This window comes from Oenanthe melanoleuca, chromosome 3, assembly GCF_029582105.1.
Source record: "Oenanthe melanoleuca isolate GR-GAL-2019-014 chromosome 3, OMel1.0, whole genome shotgun sequence".
Classification (NCBI taxonomy): domain Eukaryota; kingdom Metazoa; phylum Chordata; class Aves; order Passeriformes; family Muscicapidae; genus Oenanthe; species Oenanthe melanoleuca.
The window spans coordinates 1262754-1288811 of record NC_079336.1 but is presented as its reverse complement, the minus strand read 5'-3'; the positions used below and the strand labels follow the sequence as shown (position 1 = coordinate 1288811).

Below are 26058 nucleotides of genomic sequence, written 5' to 3'. Positions count from 1 at the left end.
GGGATGGAATCTGTGCAGGATTTCAGGCTCCCAGTGCCTCCAAGTCGGAATTAATGGAATTTTGGAAATAAAGAGGTGGGAAATCTGGATTTTGGGGCACCTCCCATCACTACATGTCCAGGAGAGGAGAATTCCCGTGAATCCAGGCTGCGAATGTTCATCTGGAGCAGAGAAGGGTCCAGGGAGAGCTCAGAGACCTTCCAGAGCCTGAAGGGGCTCCAGGAGAGCTGGAGAGGGACTGGGGACAAGGGATGGAGGGACAGGACACAGGGAATGGCTTCAAATGGGAAAAGGGAGATTTGGATGGGATTTGGGAAGGAATTCCTGGCTGTGAGGGCTGAGATTTCCCAGAGATGTTGTGGCTTCCCAATCCCTGGATATTTTGTGTTGGAAGGGACCTTAAAGCTCATCCAGTTCCAACCCTGACACTGTCCCAGGTTGCTCCAAGCCCCTCCAGCCTGGCCTTGGACACTTCCAGGGATGTGGCATCGAATCCAGGAGGTTTCAGGAATTCAGGAATGATAAATTCCCAACAGCATCACCAAGGAACAATCAAGTGTAGGTGTCAGGAGAAGGGATGTGGGTTCTTTCCCTCTCCTCAGAAAAGATCAGGAATTTCTGGGCTCTTCAAGAAATAAATGGATTTATGGAATAAATCCAGCACAGGGCCTGGGGAATGATTAAGGAATTGGAGAACCTGATTTTAGGGAAGTTCTGCAATCTCCATCCAATAAAACACCCAAAACTCACAGACATGCCTCATCTACTCCTTTAGCTGATCCTGTCAGGGAGTTTGAATTAAACTCCCTAATTCTTTTTTCCAAAATCACCCATTCAGTGATTCCATTGATATTTTGTGGACTGTTTTTGAAGCTGGGTTTTTCTCAGCACATATTGAGTCCCTTTCAAATACTCAATTTTCTTTTTTTTTTTTTTTTTCCTTGTGCTTTATAGGTATTTGAAGAAAGAAGAGCCCTGCTTGGAAAATGGGTAAACTTTTCTCTTTAAATAAATATTTGCTACAGGCAGATTTTGGAAGTGATCAGGAGTTTATCTCATGGGAATATATAACTTCTCCTTTTTGGAAAAAGGGGATTCACTTCCCTGATGTGGCTGCTCTGCTTTTGAGGAGAGTAAAGTCATAAATTCCCTCAGTTCCCACATTCTGTAAATTTTGAAGTTGGGAAATTATATTCCATCATTGGAATGAGCTGAAATGAGATGAAAAAAACCCAGGAAATGTCTGTGAAGTCTTCAAAGGAGATGCTGGATGTTCAGATGCTGCCATGGCCTGCTGGAGGGTCTTTGAAATCTGCAATAAATGGCATTTTATCTACCAAGTGCACACATAGATTGGTTTGGGTTGGAACTGGTGGTTCTTTATGCTCAACAGTCACTCATGATTTATTTTTTTTGTTGCATCTCACATGGTCTTTACAGGCAAATATTTTGATTTTAAGGATTGTTTGTCTTTATAGGAAATAATATTTCCATAACTTGTTGTGTTTTGATAATAAGGGATTTCAGGGACACGAAGGAAATGAAATAATTGAGTGATTACTGTTCAAAAAACAGCTTTTAATGGGATAGGCAGCAAGAGGAAAACATTTTAAAAAAACTAAAACCAACCTTGGAAATCTCTGGATGTCTAAAAATGCCAAAATCTGGGAAGAACCTTCCTCCAACGACTTTCACAAGCCCTGAATCATCTCTGGAAGGTCACATTTCCCTCCTCGTGCTCCTGCCACCCAGCATCCCAAGGAAAGGAAACACAAAGGCTGCTCTCAATCCCTCCCGAGCCTGGGCTGTGTGGGAGGAACCACGAGGAGGAATCTCAGTGCTCCAGGCAGGATTTCCCACGTTGGGCTCAGGAAATGTGGGTTAAATGGAACTCAGATTTCCCAGCTGGGATCACGTTGAGTTTAAAGGATTTATTCTGGATCTGGGAGGCTGGAGCCTGTCCTGACTCCTGTTGAGCATTTTCAGTGATATCCAGATGATGGAACAGGAAACAAATCCTCATTTAATGGTTGGGCTCGATGATCTGAGAGCTTTTCCAAGCCTGATTCCATCTGTGGATGGAATGCCAGCCTTGGAGGGGTTCCCTGAACTTTGGGGGTCAGAAATCAGGCTGGAAAGGTAAGAGCAAGGGAAAAGTGCTGCATGAAAGAGCAACACCCAAAAACTTCACATCTGAGAGAATCCAAGGATGCAGCAGTTCTGCAGAAAAAAATTGCTGGGAATGAGAGTGGATCACAAACTGAAGGGGAAATAAAATAAAGAGGAATATCCTGAAGACAGGGATCTGCTCCCCACGTTTTGGGAAAGCTGGGGACAAGTCAGAGGTGAGAGCAGGTCCAGAAAACGTGGGAAACATCACTGTGCTGCAGGGAAGATGGAGAAGAGGTGTGAAAATGAACACAGAAGGTGCCAAAAAAGAGGAGGGGAGTGATCTGACCCCTGTGCTCACTTTGGAGGGGGCAGGAAATCCCAGGCCTGTGTTGGAGCTGTGGAGACACGATTTAGACACAAGCAAAACCCAGTGCTGCAGATAATTCCCTGCTGGAACAGCTTGCCTGGGAATTTGGGGAATCTGGAGACTTCTGAGGCTACACAAACACTGCAGGAATGGTTTGGGGAGAGGAGATCCTGCCCTGTGGCAGGAGGGGAACCAGATCAGCATCCCTCAACTTTTTCCATGCTGTGTTGGGTTGATGTGACCAGAAATGTGAATTCTGTCCCCATCTGTTAACCCAGCTGGGGCAGTGACCCTGATCTCCTGGCACACATTATCTGCTCATGGGCCATCTTTAAACCAGCTGGGCAATCATCTTTATCTTCCCACAGCCCATCCTCCCTCCAGGAGATATCTCCTGTTCATGGCCAGTGAGTCCCAGGGCATGACTGATAAAATTCCATCATCCCATGGGAGATGCTCCAGCCAGGGGAGGAGCCAAGCCTTTCCTACCCAGAGAAAAACTGAGATTTGGAACAGCAGAGCAGCCTTTGCCACTGGATTCCAGAGGAAAACTGGACCTTTGCACATCATCCCTGGAGCTTCAGAGGAAACTGCACCTTCTCCAGGAGCACTGCTCCAGCTGAACCACATCTGCCCCTGCAGGAGGATGCAGCCACCATTGAATGGGACTGTGCCAACACCCTGACTGACTGACGGGTGTCAGCTTGGATTCTGACTCTGGCAGGGTTTGGGACTGTTCTTTGTAATACTGCATTTCTATTTTAATTTTCCTAGTAAAGAACTGTTATTCCTAATTCCCCTATCTTTGCCTGAGAGCCCCTTAATTTCAAAATTATAATAATAATTTGGAGGGAGGGGGTTTCCATTCTCCATTTCAAAGAGAAGCTCCTGCCTTTATTGGCAGATACCTGTCCTTCAAACCAGGACACACAGAAGGAGCATCCAAGCTCCTGGAAAAGCAGAACAGGAAACAGTGCCCGTGGTTTTCCTTTATTTGGTTTTCCTAATACAGACTGGATTCAATTTGGGATGCTCATTGTTTATTTAATTCCTCCTGATTTTACTTGCACGTGTCCAAGGATTTACATTTTCTTTTTTTTTCCTGCTGGTGCCACAGGGCACCTTTGATGTTTCCCAGGGCGTTGTGGTCCATAAGATACAGGTTGTGAAACAAGGAACGAGGTGACCTGAAGGGATTTAATTTCTGATTCTGTGCACAGAAATTTGGGCTTTGCTTCCGGGGAATAAAGGACAGGACAAGAGGAAATTGCCTCAAGCTGTGCCAGGGGAGGTTTAGATTGGATATCAGGAACAATTTATTAAACAAAAGGGTGGTTGGGCATTGGAATGTGCTGCCAGGGAGGTTTGGAGTCCCCATCCCTGGAGGTGTCCAAGGAATGTCTGGAGGTGGCACTCGGTGACAAGGTGGGGTCAGCCACAGGTTGGACTCCATGGTCTCAGAGATCTTTTCCAACCTGAGTGATTCTGTGAATTAACCTCTTGTTTCTCCTTCTGTCACCTCTGTGTGAGGTCCTCCCAGGTGAGGGACACCCTTCCAGGGCCACACACCACGTTCTCTGCTCACCTTGCACAAGGACACTGCCCCTAAATTCACTGATAATAATTGATCTTCCCATGACAGGATTGTCCTTGGCTTGTTCTCACTTTTACCACCACATCTAACAAATAAACCTGACATTTTACAGGAGAATCACCGAAAGATCTGGGTTGGAAGGGACCTTAAAGCTCATCTCATTCCACCTCTTGGGACAGCTTCCACTATCCCAGGTTGCTCCAAGCCTCATTTCCAAGAGGAGATTCCTGGGAATACTCTGGGGAAGGGAAGGTGGCCGTGGGATCAGCTCCTGGGTGAAGGCCAGGCTGGACAGGGCTTGGAGCTTTAAGATCCTTCCAACCCAAGTCTTTCCATGATTCTCCTGCAAAATGTCAGGATTCTTTGTGTAACTACAGAGGGAAAAGTGAAACCAAACAGATCCCGGGGGGAGAGTTCCTGATTGCTGACAAGGAGCTGCTTGGCAGCAGAGATTTTGGGATTTGGGTGGATTCAGGTATTTTACAGGTCTCAGGTGCCTTGTTGGTTCTCACCTCGCCCAGCTCCAACAGATCCTTCCAGCAGGACTGGGAGAGAACAGCTGGGGAGGGAGAGGGAAGTTTTTTGTGCTCTGGAGAATCCATTCCTGCTGTTGCTGAGCACAGGGATCCCAAGCTGAGCTGGAGATGAGGGTTGTGTCCCTCTGCAGCTGGAGCCAGAGGGGCCTCTGGGCTCTCCCTCCGTGTCAGGCTGGGTTATTTGTGTGTGTGCACTCATGGATTAATTGTAAACCGATCCAGCCCTGCCTGGTGTCACACGATCCCCGCGGTGACATTGTTCTGGGGAAGGCCCTGGCAGGGGAAAAGCTGCGGGGAGAGGGAAGGAGAAGCGAGGGGAATCCAGTCCGACTGGTTGGGCTGCTGCAGTCACTCCAAGGGGAGGATCTGAGCACGGAGCAGCCAAGTGCGGGATGGGGACGCGCTCCTGAGCGCTGGAAAAGAGACAAAAAATGCCAATTTAACTCCTTGGCTGCTGCTGCTGGGCGCTCCCAGCACTTTTAAGTGGAGTTTAAGGGATGGTGGGAGGAATTCCCCCGCTGGGAAAGGGTGGGAAGGGTTAAAAAAGGAGCAACTCTTCCGTCTGCTGGGAAGGGCAGCTGGATTTGTTTTGACTGGTTCACTTAATCTCTTGATGTGGAAGAGACTGAGCCCGTCCCTCCCTTGTCTCCGGGGCTCGCACAGAAATTTATCAGCGCAAGTTGGTGATCGGGGATTGTTTTAACGAGCAGAGGGTGGGGTGGGATCGCGGATGGGGAGCAGAGGTTTTCCCCCTCGGAGAGACAGGGAAAAGCTCTTATTTCAAGCCGAGGGTGAGAAGGGGACGGGCTGAACCTCCTCTGTCCCCTCTGGTACATCTTTGTCTGATTTTATTCTCAGGGAACAATTCTAAATCCTAAATCCCCAAGTTCTGCTTCAGTTCTCCTTTAATACCTTGCTAAGCATCATTAGAACCGAAAGTAATATTTTAAAAAGCAGGGATTAAAAATATTCCTTAATTCACTGTGTCTGAAAAGACAGGGAGCTTTTTTATTCAGCTTTTCATCCCTCCAGGATCTCAGGAGTGCCAATCCCACACCTTCTTCATTCTGACCTTCTCGAAGCTTTGCAGAGGTGTTTGTGAGGAGAAGAAAGAAAAGAAAAAGAAAGAAAGAAAGAAAGAAAGAAAGAAAGAAAGAAAGAAAGAAAGAAAGAAAGAAAGAAAGAAAGAAAGAAAGAAAGAAAGAAAGAAAGAAAGAAAGAAAGAAAGAAAGAAAGAAAGAAAGAAAGAAAGAAAGAGGAGTTCTTCAAAATGTTCAAGAAAGAAAATTCTTCTCAATTCCCTTCACCAGCACAGTGCATTTTAAACTGTTATTCTGCCAGCTCTCTATTTGAGCCTAGATTTGAGGTGGGGAGGGAGCAGAGGAAAAAATAAAAATCTGCATTTCTAATCTGTTTCATTCTGACATGGAAAAGAAGGAACACTGGAGGACATTAAACTATTTATTTACCCATAATAATAATAATAAAAAAATCCCACAAGAAGAGCTTTTATTCTTATTTTTTAATATTAATTTTATATATATTTGTATATTTCTGTTTGTATTTGGGTGCAAATAAAGAAAAAAACAGGTGTTGAGTTCAAGCTTTGGGAAACATTTGAGTTAGGGCACACCTAATGTTCTTCCCACAGTCCTTAGTGTTTTATGTTAATTGTTCAAGTTCTCTTCCCCTATTGGTTCCTTCTTCTCTTTCTATGGTCACAGTTCCAGAAAGTTCTCCTCCCAAGGGAGAACTTTATTTTCTATTAATATTCTATATTCTATTTCTATTCTATATTCTATTTCTATTATTTTCTATTTCTATTTCTATTTTCTATTTCTCCCTTGTTCCTCTCCTTTATTTTTGCCACTTAAACCCTCAATTCTCTGAACCCAAAATTTTGTTGCCACCCTCACCATGACAGAAAGGCAGGACAAAGGAAAATCCACATTTCCCCTCAGGAAAAGCCTCTCCAATCATCTCATCCTGCTGCTCCTGCCCCTAAAAACATAAAATAAAATAAAATAAAATAAAATAAAATAAAATAAAATAAAATAAAATAAAATAAAATAAAATAAAATAAAATAAAATAAAATAAAGTAAAATTTAAAAATGGAATGGAAGAATAGAATAGAATAGAATAGAATAGAATAGAATAGAATAGAATAGAATAGAATAGAATAGAATAGAATAGAAATAAAATTTAAAAAATAAACTAAACTAAACTAAACTAAACTAAACTAAACTAAACTAAACTAAACTAAAATAAAATAAAATAAAATAAATTTAAAAATGGAATGGAATGGAATGGAATGGAATGGAATGGAATGGAATAGAATAGAATAGAATAGAATAGAATAGAATAGAATAGAATAGAATAGAATAGAATAGAATAGAATAGAATAGAATAGAATAGAATAGAATAGAAATAAAATTTAAAAAATAAAATAAAATAAAATAAAATTTCAAAATAGAATAGAATAGAATAGAATAGAATAGAATAGAATAGAATAGAATAGAATAAAAATACTTTATAAATTGTATATTTATACTTTAGGAATATTTTATAATTGTATATTTATAAATTGTGAGGTGCTCTGAAATTGAAGTGCTAGAAGCAAGGAAAATGGAGGAATGATAATTAACACTTATATTATTTATCCTTTTAACATAATAACTAAATTCCCATAAGCTTTAGTATAACACTAACTAACCAACAATAAACTACTACCTAAAAACCATTAAAAGAAAACAAACTCAAAAAAACCCACCCAAAATCTTCCATATTGTCCCATACCTGTTACTGTACTATAAAAACCTCAAATTCAAAAGCTTTTACCATATAAAAACACACACTCCCATTTCACTGCACACCCATCATCTCAAATTTAAAACCTTCTCCAAAACCTCCAGTCAAAAGCAAAAAAATCAATAGGAAAAAACACAAAAAAACTTTAAAACCCCCCAAGTTTCTGGGATCCAGAAGAAGAGAAATGTCAGGGGAGAAGGAATCAGCAATGGATCCATCACTGGGGCCGTTTCACATCCTGGAAAGTCCCAGCTGAGTTTCTGTGAGAGAAGCCCCAGCTCAGAGCAGCCCCAGCAGCGCGGGGCAGTCCCGGCCCCGCCGTTCCTGCAGGATCAGAAATCGTTCTGTGCTTCAGTTCCTTTCCATGTGGCCTCTCCATCTGTTCCCTCACACTGAGCCACCACTTTTATTTGAACCAGCTGAATCTCTGGTTTCTCTGCTCCTGAAACTCCGATTTTAATTTATTTTATTTTATTTTATTTTATTTTATTTTATTTTATTTTATTTTATTTTATTTTATTTTATTTTATTTTATTTTATTTTATTTTGTTCTATTTTTTATTGTATTGTATTGTATTGTATTTTACTTCATTTTATTTAATTTTATTTTATTTTGCATTGTATTGTACTATATTGTATGATATATTATATTATATTATATTATATTATATTATATTATATTATATTATATTATATTATATTATATTATATTATATTATATTATATTATATTTCTATTCCATTCTATTCTATTCTATTCTATTCTATTCTATTCTATTCTATTCTATTCTATTCTATTCTATTCTATTCTATTCTATTCTATATTTTTCAGTTTGACAAGTGGACAGACGGCCAGAGGAGGCGGGTCCTGCTGGAGCTGCTGGAACGTTGCTCCCTGTCCCAGCAGAAATTCTGTGCCCAGCAGCTCCAGGCTCGGGTCCCCATCGAGGCTGTGGATTTTACCACGAGGCTCCCCCGGGTCCTGTCCTTGCACATCTTCTCCTTCCTGGACCCACGGAGCCTCTGCCGATGTGCTCAGGTAAAAAAAATAAAAATTAAAATTAAAACAAAAAAGCCAACACCTTCCTGGGGTTCAGAAAGTCAGGTCAAAGCAGTTAAAAAAAAATAAAAAATAGAATAACACCGATTTTTGGTGAAGACAAAACGGCTTCTTACTTTGCAGCCTGTGCCAAATGTTTAGTGATGCTCATTGCTTGGGTCCTAAATTAGGCCAGATTGGCCAAGATTCACTGATGTGAAGAGTAATTTTTATTAAATTTTTTAATTTTATATAATATATGTAATGTAATGTAATGTAATGTAATGTAATGTAATATATATTATATATTATATTATATTATATTATATTATATTATATTATATTATATTACAACTACTATTATTATTATGTCTATATTTATATATTTATATATAAATATATATTCATAAACATTTATATTTATGTTATTTTTATATATAATTATTTTATATATTATTATACATTATTACATATTATTATATTATATTATATTATATTATATTATATTATATTATATTATATTATATTATATTATATTATATTATATTATATTATATTATATTATATTATATTATATTATATTATATTATATTATATTATATAATAAGCTTGGCTAAGCCTTGCTTTAGTAACTTTCTCCAGCCTTTCACGTGGATGCAACTCAAGCTCTCCATGCTCAAGCAGGGAGACAACAGGTTAGAAAATTATTTAAAATCACTGAATATCTTGAGTTGGAAAAGCTCCACATCACGAAGGCCTGGAAGGGTTTTACCAAAGGTTTAAGTGCAGAAGAATTGAATCCATTTAAGGATATGTGGGAATCATACAGAAATCTCAGGATGCTTTAAGCGCCGAGGTTCTCACCCCAGGAATTGCAGGTGAGCTGGCACTGGAAGCAGCTGTCGGAGCTGGACCAGCTGTGGATGCTGAAGTGCCTGCGCTTCGGGTGGCGCCCGCGCCGCCGCCCCTCGGCCCTGGAGCAGGGCGGATGGAAGCGGCTCTACATCGAGTCAGTGCGGGAGCTGCACATCACCCCGCCCAAGGTACATCCCACCCAGCTCTGCATTTCCCTCATTCTGAGCTCCTGGAGTCTGAAAAACTGTCCTGGTGTGAAGGACAGGTGGCTGCCAAGAAAGCTTCTCTTTGAAATGGAGAGTGTAAACCCCCTCCCTCCAAATCATTATTGTAATTTTGAAATTAAGGGGCTCTCAGGCAAAGATATGGGAATTAGGAATAACAGTTCTTTACTAAGAAAATTAAAATAGAAATGCAGTATTACACAGAACAATCCCAGCCCTGCCAGAGTCAGAATCCAAGCTGACACCCGTCAGTCAGTCAGGGTGTTGGCACAGTCCCATTCAATGGTGGCTGCATCCTCCTGCAGGGGCAGATGTGGTTCAGCTGGAGCAGTGCTCCTGGAGAAGGTGCAGTTTCCTCTGAAGCTCCAGGGATGATGTGCAAAGGTCCAGTTTTCCTCTGGAATCCAGTGGCAAAGGCTGCTCTGCTGTTCCAAATCTCAGTTTTTCTCTGGGTAGGAAAGGCTTGGCTCCTCCCCTGGCTGGAGCATCTCCCAGTGGGATGATGGAATTTTATCAGTCATGCCCTGGGACTCACTGGCCATGAACAGGAGATATCTCCTGGAGGGAGGATGGGCTGTGGGAAGATAAAGATGATTGCCCAGCTGGTTTAAAGATGGCCCATGAGCAGATAATGTGTGCCAGGAGATCAGGGTCACTGCCCCAGCTGGTTTAACAGATGGGGACAGAATTCACATTGCTGGTCACATCAACCCAACACAAAAACACACTCTGAGAAACAGAGGCTTCTCTGAGTTCCTCAGAGAGACACCAAAATGCAAGGTTTGAATTAAACCCTTTGGAAGGATTGGTTTATATTAAGGCACTGATATGTGAATAGAGGTGTAAGTTTAAGCTTTAATAAGTTAGAATATGTTTTAAGTGCCCGAAAAAGTAAAAGCTTTAGACATCAGTGCAGAAAACAAATCTTAAAAACAAGTCTCAGTGAGAGCTCAAACACATAGTTTTAGATGTTAGTGTAGAAAACAGGTCTCAAAACCAAGTCTCAGTGAGAGCACAAAAAGAGATTTTTAGACATTATAAAAATATATAAAGAATATTGCTTATATTTTCCAGAGAGAACAGACAGGCTACATGCCATATGTGTAGATTATATGTAAACTTTTCTATTATGAAACTAGAATTCTAATAGGTTTAGAAGAAATGTTTCAGATCTGTGTTTTTAGCTCACTGGGTAATCTGTATGTGAGAATCTGTGTATTGGAGTGAGAGCTCTCTCACTCTTTCTTCCTCCACCATCATCACCACACTAACACCACATGAGGAAGAAGAAGAGGAAGAAAAAGAGGAAAAGAACAAAAGAAGAAAAGACCAGGGAGCCTCTGCCTCTGCTCAGGACTCTGCTCTAGGCTGCACCTTCAGCCCTCTCAGGAGCTGCTTCTGCTTCTGACCAGGACTTTTCTTCTATTTGGGACTTTTCTTCTATCTGGGACTCTGTGCTGAAAGCTTTTAGCACAGACTTGAACACTTGGGACTCTTTGAGACTGATGTGCCTTTACAATTAAACAATTTTATAGCAACTGCTGAGCTCTTTTGAAGAGAACAACAATCCTGATGCTGTATTAGTGTAGTGTGTAACTCTAAACTTCACACAAAGTGTTAGCAAGCTCTCCTCACAGTCTGGTTGGACAAAACAATCCTTTTCCAGCCCCAGAACCAAGGACACTGTTGCAGCTTCAAGCCCCAAAAAATACAAACAACTGTAAGAATGTGACTTTATCACCAGAAGCTGTAATTGGCCAATTAACCCCAACATGGAAATGGAGTGAAAACTCATCACCCATCATCCATCTTGGGTGTAGCCTCAGCCAGGCTCTTGCACTGCCCAAGGTGAATCCTTGGAAGGGCTTTTTAATAAATACCCACTTTATTTCTCTGACTCTGTCTATTCCAGGTATCTTTTCCAGGCATCACAGCTCCTCCATGGGTGTTTATCCCCACTGGGAAAACTGGGGGGGGTCCCAGCCCCTCTGCCTCTTGATATTTTTGGGATTCAAAGCTCAGCCCTTTAAATTAAAGCCAAGTCTGCCACAGGCTGTCTGTAGCTGACAGAGGGAAGCTGATGCATTTCAACAGCAGCTCAGCTCATCTGAATGTGGGTTACAGGGTTTGGGTGGTGACAAGCACTGACAAGTGCCTCTCTCTCCACTGACCATAATGGAGACCAATTCTGAGTTAATCCCCAATTATTAGAACTCTACATTCAGGCCAGCCTGACTTTCACCATCAGCTAAAGCTTTTCTCCTCTCCATTTCTCCAACCAGACTCCTTCCAAGGACGAGTTCATCGTTATCGACGTGCAACCGGTAAAAAACAACGTCCCAGAGAGGAAACTCCCCGTGGGGACAGCCAGGGGGAGGAAAGAGCTGCGTCCTTGGCTGTCATCTGACAGGAACCCCAGGGACACCATCCGCTACAACTACCTGGACAACCAGCACCCCATCGAGCAGGCCAGGCAGGCGTGAGGGATTTTCACTTTTCTTTCCCCGTGGTACAAGATTTTCCATGTCCTCTGCCCATGTCATCCTGTTTTGTTTCATTTTTTTTGGTTTTGGTCCAAAGCTGCCACTGCTTTGTGTGCTTTCTGCCCAGCTTGTCAGGCTGGAACTCCTGGGGGAGCTGGAATGGGAGGAATTGGGACAAGAGTTTTTTAAGTCAGGCTTGCCAGGCTGAGAGGAATGTGTGGGTTTCACAGGGCAGAGGAAAGAATGAATTAATCGTGATGAAATATAATTCTATCACTCAGAGGATCTGCTGGCTGAATGAAGGATGGTTGAATTGCAGGGCAGGTGTAAGAGGATGTCAGGGCATGCAAGTGATGAATGGGGTTTGTGTCTGCCACTTCCTGGGCTCCCAGGATTATCCACATGGGGAAAAAAGAAAAAAAAAAAAAAGACATTTCCCTCCCAGAGCAGAGTTTTGCACTGGATCTGTGTTAGAGCTGCCACACTTTTTCCTTTGTCACCTCTGGCACCAGAGATTTTCCAAATTAACAAGCCCAGGGAGTGACCTGTGGGAAGAGTTCACCCTTTTCTCGTGTAAATCCCTGGAAACTCCACCCCTGACACTTCCCTGGGATCACCTCAGCCCAGCTGATGTGAAAAGGGTGATGCTGTCATTAATCCAACCTGGCAAAGAGGCAATGGATCCTCTGGACCATTCCCTGGTTCCTGTGGGAATCCACAGACAAGATTTGTGCCAACAAAAACCTTGGGAACCACAATGAGAAGCACCCAGCTTGTGTTTGTCCAAATATCCAAGAGAGCCAAGATTATCCCTGCACCCAGAACAACCAGCCCAGGAATTTCCCCAGCCAGGGATTGTTTGGCCAGGCACTCTGGGAGCTGTTTCCCAACGTGATCAACCCTGCTGGACCCAGCGCTGCTCCGGGGTGTTCTGAGCAAAAAAACCTTTTATGAATCACGTCCTAATCCGCGTCCCCTGCTCCTGGGGTATTGCACTACTTCAAAGAGAGTCCCAGTTTCCACCTCACCCTCTTTCTGTGGGATGTTTCCCAACTCCAACACCACTTTTGGGTCGAGCTCTTTGAGGTTTTTAACTGGATATTTTCACCCAACGCTTCCTGCTGCAAGCGAACGTCCCGATATTATTTTCCAGCCTTGCTCAATGGTTTTGTGTAGCAGCTCCCAGGGGTTTCCGTGGGGTTTAGGATTCTCTTGTGTCATTTCTGTGAGGTTTAGGATTCTCTTGTGCTGTTTCTGTGAGGTTTAGGATACTCCTGTGCCATGAAAAAAGTGGGATAAGTCTTGTCTGAAGAGTTTAAATTCGCCTGTCCAGCGCTGAGCTGCAGATAAAGTTTTCACCTGAGATCCAGGTGAAAAAATTCACCTGAAATAATGGAACAGTAAATGATAAATACACTCCCTGCTTGCCTCTCCTGAGTGAGATCCCAGCCTCTCTCCTCCATTTGTGGAGAATGTTTTAATGTTCCTGCAAATCTGCCATTTATCTGCAATTACAGAGGATTACTGTGAGGAGGGAGAGGAATTCTCTGAGATTTGCCTGTTTATCAAGGATCTGCCTTTAATATCACTTAAGCTGCAGGTAATTGCTGGTGCTCAGGCACATCTGGGCTGATTATTCAGCAGCACAGGTGCCACGTTTCAGGTGCTGACCCAGCCTCCCACTCCCACCACCGTGTTCTGGTGCTTCTTTTCCACGGACACTTTGCTGTCCCTTCCCAAAAATCCTCCCACTGAGGCTCTGTGTTGTGTTCTCCACCTTTTGGGAATGGGAATTCAGCTCTGGAGCAGGGGGACACCACCTTGAGTGTCCCCCAGGTTTTGGTTTTTTGGTGGTCCTGGTGACCAGGGCTCAGCTTGGAAGGCAGAACAGAATCCCAAGATAAAAATCTCCAACCCTGCAGCAATTTCAGGTTCTCCTTTAGACCAGCCTGGATTCCCGGAGCTCAAGGGCAGAAACAACCTCTCCTCATGTAAAATGGATGTCAGGAGGGATGAGATGGGTGTGAAACGAGATCCTGAAACAACAGAAATGATTTCCCAGGGTTTGCCAAAGGGAACCTGGAGAGGAAATGGCTTTTGCTGCAGTGGAAAGGATCAGGAGTGAGGATTTCCTTGAGGACATCACAGAAACTCCAAGTGATGGTGGAGAGGAAAGGACTGGAGGGAGCTCTTCTAGCCCAGCACCTGACTCAGGGAATCCCCGAGCCAACAAAGCCTTTTTTTCCCCTTTGAGCACCGAGGAAAACCTGAGCTGTGGTGAATTCCTTGTGAACAGACAGGATCACATCAAAGGAATTCCTGACGCCACCATCAAAGCAACGTGAGAGAGTCACTGGCTGCTGCCTGGACTCCAAGTTAATCTCCCTAATTCCAGCTTGGATTTTGCAGAATTTAAGTGGTAATCAACCAAAAATAAGTTTTTTCTAATTCTTGGGACTGGTTAAAATCTCCTCAGAGCTCGACCTCACTCTGAAGTTCTGGTCCAAAGGGAGGGGAGGACTCTGCTCAGCACATCAAGGTGAAATATTGACATTTAAATGACAGAGTTCATGGAATTCAAGAATTATTTGGGTGGAAAGAGGCATTAAAATTCATCCAGTTCCAGCCCTGGCACCTTCCACCATCCCAGGCTGCTCCAAACCCCATCCAGCCTGGGCTTGGACATTCCAGGGATCCAGGGGCAGCCACAGCTTCTCTGGGAATTCCAGCCCAGGTCCTCCCCACCCCCACAGGGAAGGATTTTTTCCTAATATTTAGTCAAAACCTCTCCCCTTTTAGTTTAAAGCTGCTCGTGGAAAAAGTCACTTCTTGTCATCTGTGATGCCAAAGAGTTTTCCTCTCTTTCTTGGTTGGCCTTTTGAGTCAGCAGCTGCCTTCTCCCTTCCACAGCAGCACCAAAACAACAGAAATCCCAGCTGAGAACTCATCCTTGTTTAGACCAAAAAAAAAAAAAAAAAAAAAAAAAAAAAAGGAAATGTGGGAAGCAGAACGAGCTACAGTCAATTCTCAATTAGGCAGTGCAGTGGAAATGGAGTCCTCTAAGTGGAAATATAAAACATATTCTGCAGGCTATGAGACCCTAATTGGCTCTTTAGCTTTGAAAAACAGATCAATACATTTCCTGACAGCAGCTGGCCAGTGCTCTCTGGGGAGAACAACAACACTGGGCCCCAGCTGGGGAGTGCCCAGAAATGGGGTTCATTTGCAATCTGGGTGATCACTGAAACCTATTTTTTGTTTCTTTGCTGGTTGCTGAGAAAGGCAGGAGTCTGTACCCTAAAAACCAAGCCCAGCAGCTCAGTGAAAACCCCTGTGGGAGTGTGAAGGAGATGGGACAGACATCCCCCAGTAAATTCCCTGGGAGATTTTGGGTTTAGACAGGACACTGAGCAGGGAAATTAAGAATAGCAACGATCAGATGTGCAGCCAAGGGAGTGGTGAGGTGATAGAGAAGAGATCCAGACAGGCTTGAATGACAAATTGCCTGGAAGGGGTTATCAAAATCCCTCAACAGAATTATAGCTGTGACTATCAGTGTTGTAATTTATCACAGCGACCATTTCTGGTAGGTCTGGTTTGTTTTCTGCCTGAATTGCCCAAGCAGCATTTTGTTACAGACAAAAAAAAAAAAAAAAAAAAAAAAAAAAAAAAAAAAAAAAAAAAAAAAAAAAAAAAAAAAAAAAACCTCCAGAGATCAGCAAGGAAGGATTTGCCTTTCTGGGCACAAAGAAATATTGCAGAGGGGAAGTGAAAGATTTTTATCTGAGTTAGGAAATTTTTCTGCAGGGGCCCAGGAGGGCGTTTCTGTCAGGCCCTGCGTGCACAGCTCTGCTGGAAGGCATCTGCTTGCCAATAAATCCCAAGCCTTGCCTCCCCCTTGGCCATGAATAATGAATTCCGATTCCACCCGGGCGCGGGAGCCCCGCCAGCCAAGACAGGGCCCTGCCACTTCTCACGGCCAAAGCGCCTGGTCCTGCCCCCCCTCCCCTGCCTTGGGTAATTTATGGCCGTGGGCTGGCTCTAAAAAACAGTTGCATATTGTCCTGGAGTGTTTACCCGACGAGAAAATAATTACTTGCAGTAATTGTTCAGCCAGCGGCCCAGGCCCCGCTCCTGACAAAGCTCGCGTGAGAAGGACGCGCAGCAGCCCCGTCCTCCCGGATCCCCTCGCTCGTTTCTCCTTCTTCCTGCTGCTGAAAAGGCAGCTCAGCTCCCCCCGAGCATGTGGGAATCAAAAAAATTCCTGAAGGGTGGAAAACAGGGTGAGAAATAACGAGTTCAGCGCCGGGAGTGAGACCCGCCGTCGTTTTTCCTCCTCCTCGCTCCTTCCATTTTCCTGAGTTGCAGCTGGGCTTGTGGGGCTGAGCTGACACCAGAACACAGCTCAAACATCTCAATTTACAACAACAGTTTACAATAATAATTTATGATAATTTTACAATAATATTTTATAATAGTAATTACAGTCACAAGGCCTGAGCTGCCTTCTCCCCGAAGCTCACAGCGTCATTTAGGATGGAAAACACCTTTAAGATCACCGAGTCCAGCCATAACCTGGACACTTCCAGCTCCACCAAAATCACCAATTCATTCCCAGCTGGAATATTTTGGATTGAATGTTCTCCCTTGGCTCGTTTGTGTTTTATAAACAGGTTGCGGGTTTTCCTCAACTTCCTGTTTGAAATAATGGTTTATTTCAAATAAAGATTTGACTTTGTCATCCTGGGCTGGGGTGAGGGAATCTGGACACGTGCTGGTGTTGTGTGTGTGTTATGTGGTGTGATCCTGGCTTTTTACAGGATAAAAGCTGCTTTTAGAGTCCATTTCCACTCTTTATATCCATGATTTTGTATTCCTAATGTGCTTTTTTTGCTGCCCAGAGACATTAGGAAAACCACTCAGAGCTTCTGCTGTGAATTCCCAGATCCCATATCAGGGAATTTGAATGTGGAATGAACGCCTTCGGATAATGAACCTGCCTGAGTGCTCAGAAATACTGCCTCAGAGCCTGGATTTTACTCCTGATATTGGAAAAAATGTGGCAGCTGGCCGTATTCCAGCACAACTCACTTAATTTTCACACTCTGGAATATTCCTGTTCTGCCAGTTAATTGTGTTGAATTTAACAGCAGCTGCATGTATCAGAAATATGCAAACACATGTATAGAATTATTTGGCTATGAAAACACTGAATAAACACCTTGTTGGAGGGGGATTTTTCACACCTCAGGTCACACAGACTTCACTGAAAACTCCCAAAAAGAAAAAAGGAACTTCTTTTCTGTGAATTTCCCTAAGGAGCTGTAACATCTTAGCTTAAAACACTGAGTCCCAAGCTTATGTTTGAGTGCCAGAATTTATCACAACTTTGAAAATAAAAATCAAATCCCCACCTTCCCCTGAGCCCTGGCAGCTGACTGAGCTCTTTGGGGCAAGATAAAAACGTGTTATGGGGCAAGATAAAAATGTCTTATCTCAAGCTGTGTCTTTTCAGGTGGTGCTATCCCAAAGGATTTGGTTTTTATCACCGCCAGGGCAGCAAGAGCAGAGCATTTATTGATATTCTTGTGTTCTGCTCTGCAGGAGGAGGAAGGGAGGAGGGCACACCCCAGACCTGAGCAGGCAGGCGGCTGAGAGGAAGAAGAGAGGAGGTCGTGGATCCACTCAGCTCCAGGAGGTGAAATCCCTGGCAAGTGTCCCCAGTGTGTGATCCCAGCACTTGGAGCAGTCTCAGGATGTTGGAATTTGGAGATTTTCCCTCAGGGAAGTGCTGCTGAGAGGAGGGGAGGAGTGGGACGCAAAACCTCTCCGTGGGTGCATCACAGACATCGCTGTGGTAGAAAAGGGACAGCGCTGTCAGTGCAGAGAGTCACCCTGTTCCTTCCTGTTGTTTATTGCTCCTCCCTCTCCTAACCACCCCCAAAATCCCTTCCCATGCTTTTTACCACTTTTCTTCTACGACTCTTGCATCCCCTCCCCAAAATTTCACAACTCTGGGTCGCCGCGTGTCGCTATACGCGGAGAGCGGCGCAAAATAACTACAAATGACTTCTTAAGCAAGAGAAGCAAAAGAAGCATTTTATTGAAAAACCAAACCATATTTATAGAGTGGTTCACAAGCCTCAAACAGGACAGTAGCCCATTGGATAACAGGAGAAAACATCTCCTGTCATGTACATCACAAACTGCCCCTCAGTCAACACCAGGTGTTAATCTCTGTTTATTAATTCCTTTTTATTTACACGGAAGTTATCATCCTGGGAAAGGCTCAGAGCTGAGACACTCTCTCAGCCTGGGAGAAAAACCTCCCAGCCTGAGAAAGAGAAAAAGAACTCAGAACCTGAGAAAAGGCCTGGCTAAAATCTGCCTGGGCCTTCAGCAGTGTCCACAGCCGCCGTTTGACGTTGGTCCGTTCTCGGAGCGAAGCAGCCCCAAACCTTCACACTGAGGGCTCTTTGTGCTCAGGGCTGCTAAAATAGGGCATCCTCCCATGAGAGGAGCCCAGGGAAGTCGTTCCAGAAAGCTCCACGGGTTTTGTGGCTCTGGAGAACAAAGGGCTGCCAGGAGAAGGCCGTGCTCACCAGCGTGTCGGGGTTCTGGGAGCAGATGCGGTGTTCCCTGAAAAAACGGTGGCACAAAGCAGAGGCTTTGTCTCCCAGATGGGGAAGCATCCCCCTGACCCAAATACAGCCCCTGTGTGCAAGGAAATTGGTGCTGGCACTGCTGGGGAACAGAAAATATCACGGTTCAGCCTCCTGTCTTGCGCTCGGCGCTCTCTGGAGGATCGGTGTCCTCGCACGGGCTCAGCCCATCACAACTTCCTAATCTCAAATTGTTTTATTGCCTGGCCAGGAGTGAAAGGATCTCAGCTCAGAGTGAAAAAAAAGGAAAAAAAGAAAAAACCAAAGAATTTTGTTTTCTTGCCCTGGATTTTAGGAAAGTTTTGTGATCTTCAGAGCTAATTAATTTGCAGCCCCAATCAGGAAGCATTTGAGTGATGAAAAAATCACCAAATTGTTGAAGTTGGAAAAGATCTTTAAGATCATACAGTACATTCCCAAGGCCACCACTGGTCCATGTCCCCAAGAGTCACTTCCTTAGGGGTTTTGAATCCCTCCAGGGAGCCCATTGGAGCTGTGCCAGGGCTGGACAGCCCTAAAAACAATAAATCCGAGGTCAAACCAGGCTGATGCACAAGAAAAACTGAAATATATACAAATATAATTCTCTAGGAATAATCCAAAATTAATTTCCTTTTCTTATTAAAGGTAGCATTGGGAAACCTGGTTGAAATGAAAGACCTTTGAAAAGGCTCCTATTTAATCAAGTCTAAATAAAGAGGCTTAATGTGCAAATCATTCAGCAAATCCTCAGAAGAAGAATAGCCCAGGATGAAAGAATAAATGCCCAAGGCGAGCAAACACCGAGTGAAATTAAAATGAAACCCTCAAACAGATCAATGATCCAAAGTGCAGAGTGTAGGTGAGAATAAAGAATATTACAGCCAACAATGAAGATGTAAAATGGGGTTATTAGGTGGAGCTCCACCACCAAAATTAGAATAAACACTTAATTAAGGGGACATCCACTGGCTCCGTGTTTCCACGTGGTGAATGAGAAAACCTGGGAGGGTTTGGAGTTTTTTACTCATCATGGAAAGCAGAAAATGTGACCAGGCTGGCTCTTTGTCTGGAGTAAATGAAAGTCAGTTGGCCCAATTAGAATAAAGAGTAAATTATGGCCAATTAAGTTAATTAGGTTTTGAATGAAGGGCCACATTCTGCACGTGGAACCCCCATGTCTGTGCAGGGAGCAGGGAATTCCTGAATTCCTGAATTCCTGAATTCCTGCCCTCTCTTTATCCAGGGAAAGCTTTAAGGATGCTCCAAGGACCCCACTCTGACCAGGAGCTGTGATTTCTGATCCCAGCACCCTTCCCACGAATCCTTCCCAGCAAATTCCCAAATATTTTATGGGAAAAGTAAAACTGGGTGGATCAACATCAGCAACGAGGGGCTGGGTCTGCCTTTGTCTGCTCCAGACGCTGCCCCACCCTCACAGCTGCTCCCAAATTATTTTTAGCCCTCTAAAAATTATTTTAATCCTTAAATAACATCTTTTTGAGAGAGTTACTCATTCCTGCCTCCCTGCCTGTGTCCTAAGCAATGGGATTGCAGGATCTGAAGGCAGAATTGCATTTTGTTCCACAGCATTTTGATGGGGAATTGATGTTCTGAGTCAAAATCCCATTTCCAGGAGCTGGGAATAGCCAGCAGGAAAATCCAGGATTGCCAGCACATGGTCATATGCAATGTATATTTATATTTTATTAACCTTACTTTGAATTTTCTTTATTCAACAAATTAATGTTTGTTCTCTATTCTTGACAAATAATTTGGATCAGTTAAAACCAAAAATATTTCCAAGCTGTTCTTTTCCAGAATCTGGAGAAATTTTTTTGAATTTTTGAGATCTTTCTCAAGGAATAAACTGAGTTGTTGAGTTTGTTTGGGCTTTTTTTTTTTTGCTTAATTTTTAAACTAAATAAAAGTTAAAAAAAACTTCATCCTTTACACTTTTGAGTATTCAAACACTGAACAAGAGTGGGGATGTGCACAGGGGAGAATTTTGGCATTAACATATTAATTGGTGTGGAGAATTAAATAATGTGGGTTCAGCTTTGCTGGCACCAATTTCTAATTGGGTCCTTCTGGCCTTAAGGTAGATTTGCACCACAGCACACCTCAAATAAAGCAGGTTATGGCTGTACTTTTTAGGAATATCATTAAGGGATATAATTTAGGAACAAAATTTATAGAATTAATATTTATTTATATTATTCTATAGAATCAATAGAATTGAATTTGGGAACAAAATTTATAGAATTTCTCAATGGATTCCAATGTTTTCAGATGCTCTGAAGCTGTTGAGATTATGATCTTCTCTACTCTTTCCTCTTTCCTCTTTTCTCTTTTGCCTTGCCTTACCTTGCCTTCCCTTCCCTCCCCCCTTCCAAATTTCTCTCCCCTTTCCGCTTCCCCAAATCCCATTCCCTAAACCCCCTTTCCCTTCCCTAAATCCCATTCCCCTTCCCTAAATCCCATTCCCATTCCCTAAATCCCATTCCCTAAATCCCATTCCCCTTCCCTAAATCCCATTTCCTAAATCCCATTCCCAATCCCATTTCCCTTCCTTAAATCCCATTCCCATCCCATTCCAAATCCCATTTCCCTTCCCTAATTTCCCTTTCCCTTTCCCTTTCCCTTCCCCTTCCCATTCCCCATTCCCTAAATCCCATTTCCTAAATCCCATTCCCAATCCCATTTCCCTTCCTTAAATCCCATTCCCATTCCCCTTCCCCTTCCCATTCCCTAAATCCCATTCCCATTCCCATTCCAAATCCCATTTCCCTTCCCTAAATTCCATTTCCCTTTCCCTTTCCCTTTCCCTTTCCCTTTCCCTTTCCCTTTCCCTTTCCCTTTCCCTTTCCCTTTCCCTTCCCCTTCCCATTCCCATTCCCAAAATCCCATTTCCTAAATCCCATTCCCAATCCCATTTCCCTTCTTTAAATCCCATTCCCCTTCCCCTTCCCTAAATCCCATTCCCATTCCCAATCCCATTTCCCTTCCTTAAATCCCATTTCCCTTTCCCCTTCCCTTCCCTTCCCTTCCCTTCCCTTCCCTTCCCTTCCCTTCCCTTCCCTTCCCTTCCCTTCCCTTCCCTTCCCTTCCCTTCCCTTCCCTTCCCTTCCCTTCCCTTCCCTTCCCTTCCCTTCCCTGAAACTTCCCTGAAACTTCCCTGAAACTTCCCTGAAACTTCCCTGAAACTTCCCTGAAACTTCCTTTCCCTCCCCTCCCCTCCCCTTCCCTCCCCTCCCCTCCCCTCCCCTCCCCTCCCCTCCCCTCCCCTCCCCTCCCCTCCCCTCCCCTCCCCTCCCCTCCCCTCCCCTCCCCTCCCCTCCCCTCCCCTCCCCTCCCCTCCCCTCCCCTCCCCTCCCCTCCCCTCCCCTCCCCTCCTCCCCTCCAAATTTCTCTCCCCTTTCCGCTTCCCCAAATCCCATTCCCTAAACCCCCTTTCCCTTCCCTAAATCCCATTCCCCTTCCCTAAATCCCCTTCCCTTTCCCATTCCCATTCCCATTCCCATTCCCTTTCCCTTTCCCATTCCCATTCCCATTCCCATTCCCATTCCCATTCCCATTCCCATTCCCATTCCCATTCCCATTCCCATTCCCATTCCCTTCCCTTCCCTTCCCTTCCCTTCCCTTCCCTTCCCTTCCCTTCCCTTCCCTTCCCTTCCCTTCCCTTCCCTTCCCTTCCCTTCCCTTCCCTTCCCTTCCCTTCCCTTCCCTTCCCTTCCCTTCCCTTCCCTTCCCTTCCCTTCCCTTCCCTTCCCTTCCCTTCCCTTCCCTTCCCTTCCCATTCCCATTCCCATTCCCATTCCCATTCCCATCCCATTCCCTTCCCTTCCCTCCCTCCCAGCTGTCCCTCCCTGCCGCCCCGGACCCCGTCCCAGGTCCCCCGGCCCGTCCCGTCTGGGCGTCCCCTCTGCAGACGGAGCCGCGGAGCTGCCGCTGGAGCGCCGGGACCCGCCCGGGACCCGCCCGAGCCCCGAACCGGCGCCAGAGAGGGAGCGGAGCTGCGCCCGGGGGGGACACCGGGGCACCGTGTGAGTGTGGGGGGCTCCAGACAACATCCAAATCCTGGGGTCACAAAATCATGGAATGGTTCGGGTGGGAAGGGACCTTAAATCCATCCAGTTCCACCCCTGCCATGGGCACCAACCCCTCCCACTATCCCAGGTTGATCCAAGCCCCATCCAGCTTTTCCTTGGACAATTTCAGGGATCCAGCAATATATAAAGCAAATATTAAAAATCTGTACCTTCTCCATATCATTTTTATTTTAAGAAAACCCACTAAAATTAGACTTGGGAAAAGCTCTGCTCAGCAGCTCAGGGCTGTTACGCTGAGTGTCACATTATGGGGCACATCTACTCATAACCCACTGTCACCAAAAGGATGGGAGTATTTCCTAAAAAAATAAAAGAAATATCAGAATATGATGTTATAGAATCACAGAATCATAGAATGGTTCGGGTGGGAAGGGACCTTAAATCCATCCAGTTCCACCCCTGCCATGGGCAGGGTCACCTTCCATTACCCCAGGTTGCTCCAAGCCCCATCCAGCCTTTCCTTGGACACTTTTCCAGGGATCCAAGGGCAGCCACAGCTTCTCTGGGAATCCCAGCCCAGCCCCTCCCCACTCACCCAGCCAGGAATTCCTTCCCAAATCCCATCCCAATCTCCCCTTCCCTAGTGGGAAGCCATTCCCTGTGTCTTGTCCCTCCATCCCTTATCCCAAATCCCTCTCCAGCTCTCCTGGAGCCCCTTTTGGGTGGTGGCAATCCAGGGAATCCAGAGGACAGGGTTTCCAAAAATAAGAGTGACACGACCCAAAACAATTTGATGCCATTTCAGCCTGGGCTTTGCTTTGGAAGCTCTTCCTGGTGCACACCAAAGCTGCTCAGGGTCAGGTTTCAATCTGTGACCCCTGGTGGTTTTTGGTGTAAAAAATGGTGAAGAACCTGGAGGGAGCAAAGGAAAAGAGGATTTTGATGGAATTTTGGGGATTTTAGAAAGGCACAGGGACAGAGTGATGGGAGATCCTGCAGGTCAATGATTATCCAGTAATTATTGGAGATCCCATCTGGATGGGAGATGATGGAGCACGTGGAGACCCTCCAGCATCCCTGTGGATCTCCCAAATCTGCATTTTCAGCAGATCCATGGCTTAATCTCCATGAGGATCCACAGTCAGCATCCCTCTGGATGTCCCAAATTTTATTTTCAGCAGATCAATGGGTTAATCTCCATGAGGATCCACAGTGCATCCCAAATCCTTGTGATGAGAGAAAGGATCTGACCACAGACAAGGGATGAGGCATCAGGAAAGCACTGGAATGCTTGGATTGGGTTGGATTAGGGATCAGATTTAAATTGAGGGTAGGAAAAATTCCTTCACTATGTCCAGCCTTGGAGGGATTTAAAATCCATGTGGATGTGGCACTTGGGGACACGGATCCATGGTGGAATGATTGGATTTGATAGTCTTAATCTTAATTCCATGATTCCAGGAATGAGGCCTAAGGAAAACACAGGAATTAAACCATAAAACCACCAGGATCAGGCTGGAAAATCCCATTCTCTCATGGTGCTATTTCCATAAATTTCCACATTTATTTCCATAAATAGGCCCCTGATCCTGGAATCCCACAGCCTGAATAAAGCTGGGAATGGGGAGAAGGTGTTGAAGTCTCTCTGAATTTCTCCATGAGGAGAATTTCAGTGCTGTCAGGAGAATTCCCACAGGGATGGGATCTCCCAGGGATTGTTCATAGGATGGAGGATACTGGGACAGGCTGGGATGTGCCAAATCCCATCCTGGCTGCTTCCAGAAAAATTAAAAACTCTGGAAGAGGAAGGGGTTAGGAGGGAAAGAATCTACCCACACCACTGCTGGGGTAAATGATCCCTGAGGGATTGCACCTGGATTAGGGGCAGTTTTTCAAGGCAAAACTGTGTTTTGGAATTTTTTGTATCAGAGAGACAAATCCTATCATAATTCTTTCAGTGACCTCTCCCAGACCTCAGGCTCTTCCCAAAGTAAACATCCAATTTTGGATCCTTTGCCAGGCTGTGTCAAGAAGGGACAGAAAAAGGGAAAATGTTTTGATTGATGATTATTTTCCCTATAATGATATCATGAGCAGGAATAATCTTCCCACTCCATCCCAATTTGGAAAGGTGTTTGAGGAATTAAATGCCACAAAAATCTTAGGGATTGGCTGAGCACTTAGATAAATTCAGAATCTGAATTTTCTGAGTTAATCTGAATTCTCTGAGTTAATCTGATTTGTATAACTTCTCTCTCATGCAGCACCTCCTCTGTTTGAGGCTCAGCTCTGGCCCATTCCTTCATCCAACCAAGGATCTGACACAGAATGAGGGAGGATCCAGAGAATCCTTCATCCTGCAGAACAGAAATTTATCCTCCTGGCACTGGGGAAACCACAGGAAAATTCCTGCTGGGTTTGGGATCTGAACCTGTTTTCCTTTAGCTGGTGCAACATTCCCTTTTCCTTCTGGATACATCCAGAATTTCTGGAATTTTGACCACGGAGACTCTTCCTTAGATCCTTGTTGGAGCTGCTGGACCTCATGGGATCATCCCAGGGCACATCCCATGGAAAACCTGGAGACAGAATTCCTTTCTCATGTTAAAACAATTCCATCTTTTCTGTTGTGGTAGCAAGAAGGAAATCAAATCCCACACTATGGATTTGCACTTGGATCCACCAGGAGCTGGAATTTGCCTTTTAAGAGATTGGGAATCCAATTTTCTCTCTCTTATTGTTCTTTTCTGCAATTTGGGAAATTCCCAGAAAATGTAAAGAGCAATTTTTAAGGATAAGGGGTGACTTTAATTCATCCCACAGAGCTGGGACAAAATTGAACCATCCCATATTTTGGGAAAAAATCATGGCAAGCACATGAATCTTCAACATTTATGGATAAAAATCACATTTCAGAGGAAATTCCAACCACCAATCACAGTCACAGAATGATTAAGGATGGAAAAGACCTTTTAGATCACCAAACCCAGCACCACACTCACAGGTTTTCTGGGCACTCCAGGAATGGTGATTCCATTCAGTGGAAATGAAGATTCCATTCTTTCCATGAAGAAACTGCTCCTAATATCCCAACCTAATCCTCCCCATGTGCAATTTTTGGCTGTTTCAATGTTGGATTAGGAGGAAAATTCTGCTCTGTGAGCAGATTAATCCGTGTCACTTGAGGGTTTCACAGATTTTGGCAACACCAGGCACCAAATCATTGGTTTGACAACTCAGTGCAGCTCCCTCTCCCAGATTTTGGGGTTTTTTTTCTGGATTTCCTTGGTGCTTGGAAGGACAAGTTCATCCCAACCAACCCAAACACCTAAAAAATGATGAATCTG

General features: G+C 44.3%; 1 protein-coding gene across 1 annotated transcript in view; it reads left to right on the top strand.

Moving 5' to 3' along the window:
• Window positions 1–25764, top strand: part of FBXO16 (F-box protein 16) — a 36813-nt gene extending 11049 nt beyond the window's left edge. Inside the window, exons 3-9 of the mRNA XM_056487470.1 lie at window positions 955–990; window positions 8250–8456; window positions 9335–9499; window positions 11818–12014; window positions 17623–17728; window positions 22519–22705; window positions 24976–25764. Coding sequence (XP_056343445.1) covers window positions 955–990; window positions 8250–8456; window positions 9335–9499; window positions 11818–12014; window positions 17623–17728; window positions 22519–22705; window positions 24976–25043 — 966 coding nt within the window. The 3' untranslated portion in view covers window positions 25044–25764. The remainder of the gene's footprint in view (window positions 1–954; window positions 991–8249; window positions 8457–9334; window positions 9500–11817; window positions 12015–17622; window positions 17729–22518; window positions 22706–24975) is intronic.
• Window positions 25765–26058: the final 294 nt, after the last annotated feature.